Raw genomic sequence first — 1,952 nt, 5'->3', positions numbered from 1 at the left:
TGTCCCCGCTGTCCCCAGAGCCCCCCGAGCGCCTCCATGCGCAGCCCCGCATTCCCGGGATGACCTCGGGCTCCGGCAGCGCTGCCGCCACCGTCGCCGGCGCCGCCCCCCACAATGGTGAGAACAAACCGCCCCAGGCCATCGTGAAACCCCAGATCCTCACGCACGTCATCGAGGGCTTCGTCATCCAGGAGGGCGCCGAGCCCTTCCCGGTAACGTATCCCGCTCTCCAGAGCCGGGGGTGGGCGCGGTGAGAGGGGGCTCGTGGATTTGGGGCGTTGGGAGTGGGGTGCACAGACGGGCTTGAACCCCCAAATCCTCCCCTGCTTCGTCATCCGGGAAAGGACTGATCTGTTCCCGGTAACACATCCCGCAATCTGTAGTTTTATCCCATGATTTGGGGGCTTGGGAAAAGGGCTTCTGGATTCGGGGGTCCGGAGGGGTAGCCCCTAATCCTAACCCACGCCATCGAGCAGTTTGTCATCCAGGAAGGGCAGAATCATTCCTGGTAAGGTATCCCCCTGTCCCTACTCCGATCTTGGGGTTTGGGGTTTTGGGAAGGATCTTTTGGATTTGGGGATCTGGAGGAGTAACCCCAAATCTTCCCCCATGTGAGTGAGCACAGGTGCTGTCAGAAAGGGATCCCTGCCCCAGAAAGGGGCAGAACTGTACCCAGTAATGTATTCCTCTATCCCTACCCATATTCCTGGGTTGGGGTGTTGAGAACGTGCTTCAGGATTTTGGGGGATTGTATATGGGGCACCCAGACCCTCATGAACCCCTAAATCCTCCCCCATGTTACTGAGCATTTTGTCATTCAGGAAGGGGCTGAGCTGTTCCTGGTGACGTATCCCCCCCTTTCCCTGTCTGCACTCCTGGGCTTGGGGAGCTGGGAAGGGGCATCCAGATTTGAGGGGGTTGGGAGAAGTAACTTCAAATCCTCCCCCCACATCATTGAGGGCTCCATCATCCAGGAAGGGGCTGAGACAGTCCAGGTAGCATTTCCCTTCATCCATACACTTACTCCTGGATTTGTGGGGGTTGAGAATGGTGCAGCCACCATTCTGAGCCCCAAATCCTCCCCCATGTGCTTGAGCACTTCATTATCCAGGAAGGGACAGAACCATTCCCAGTAATGTATCCTTCTATCCCTACCCATATTCGTGGGTTTGGGATGTTGAGAGGGGACTTCCGGATTTGGGGGAGTTGGGAATGGGGCCACCATGAACCCCAAATGGACACCCGTGTTATTGAGCACTTTGTCATAAAGGAAGAGGCTGAGCCCTTCCCAGTAACGTATCCCAACGTCCATACCCTTGTTCCTGGGTTTGGGAGGTTGGGAATGGGGCACCCACCATCATGAACCCCCAAATCCTCACCCATATAATCAAGGACATCATCCAGGAAGGAGCAGAACCATTCCCAGTAATGTCTCTCTCTGCATCCTTATTCCTGAATTTGAGGGTTTGGGAATGGGGTACCCTGACAGTTGTTAGACCCCGAATCCTCATCCATGTTACTGAGCATTTCCATCATCTGGGAAGACACAGAACTGTTCCCAGCAGCGTATTTGTTGTCCTTCCTGGAGATGAGGGATTGGGAAGGGGGCATCAGGATTTGGGGGGTTGGGAGTGGGTCACTCAGACAGTTATGAACCCCCAAACCCTTGCCCTTGTTATTGATCACTTCAGCGTCTGGGGAGGGGCAGATACATTCCTGGTAACATATCCTCCTCTCCCTATCCTTGCTCCTGGATTGGGGGGTCAGGAGTTGGTCACTCAAAGAATTGTTAGACCCCAAATCCTCACTCAGATTTTCACCCAGGAAGGTGCAGAGCTGTACCTGGTGACACATTCCCCTCTCCTTACCCTCATCCCTGACGTGGGTGGTTGGGATGGTCCATGCCAGCCACGTGCCGCAGGCAGGGCTCCCTGTGGCGCCGGGCTCCCTGC

General features: G+C 55.8%; 1 protein-coding gene across 1 annotated transcript in view; it reads left to right on the top strand.

The window, feature by feature from the left end:
- PHC2 (polyhomeotic homolog 2) overlaps window positions 1-1,952 on the top strand; it is a 4,703-nt gene continuing 2,751 nt past the window's right edge. Inside the window, 1 exon segment of the mRNA XM_017732748.1 lies at window positions 1-272. Within this exon segment, the coding sequence (XP_017588237.1) occupies window positions 60-272 (213 nt within the window). The 5' untranslated portion in view covers window positions 1-59.

This window comes from Corvus brachyrhynchos, unplaced genomic scaffold (genome assembly GCF_000691975.1).
Source record: "Corvus brachyrhynchos isolate BGI_N302 unplaced genomic scaffold, ASM69197v1 scaffold215, whole genome shotgun sequence".
Taxonomy (NCBI): Eukaryota; Metazoa; Chordata; class Aves; order Passeriformes; family Corvidae; genus Corvus; species Corvus brachyrhynchos.
Note: the sequence above shows the minus strand (reverse complement) of the source record. Positions and strands in the feature narration are given on the sequence as shown.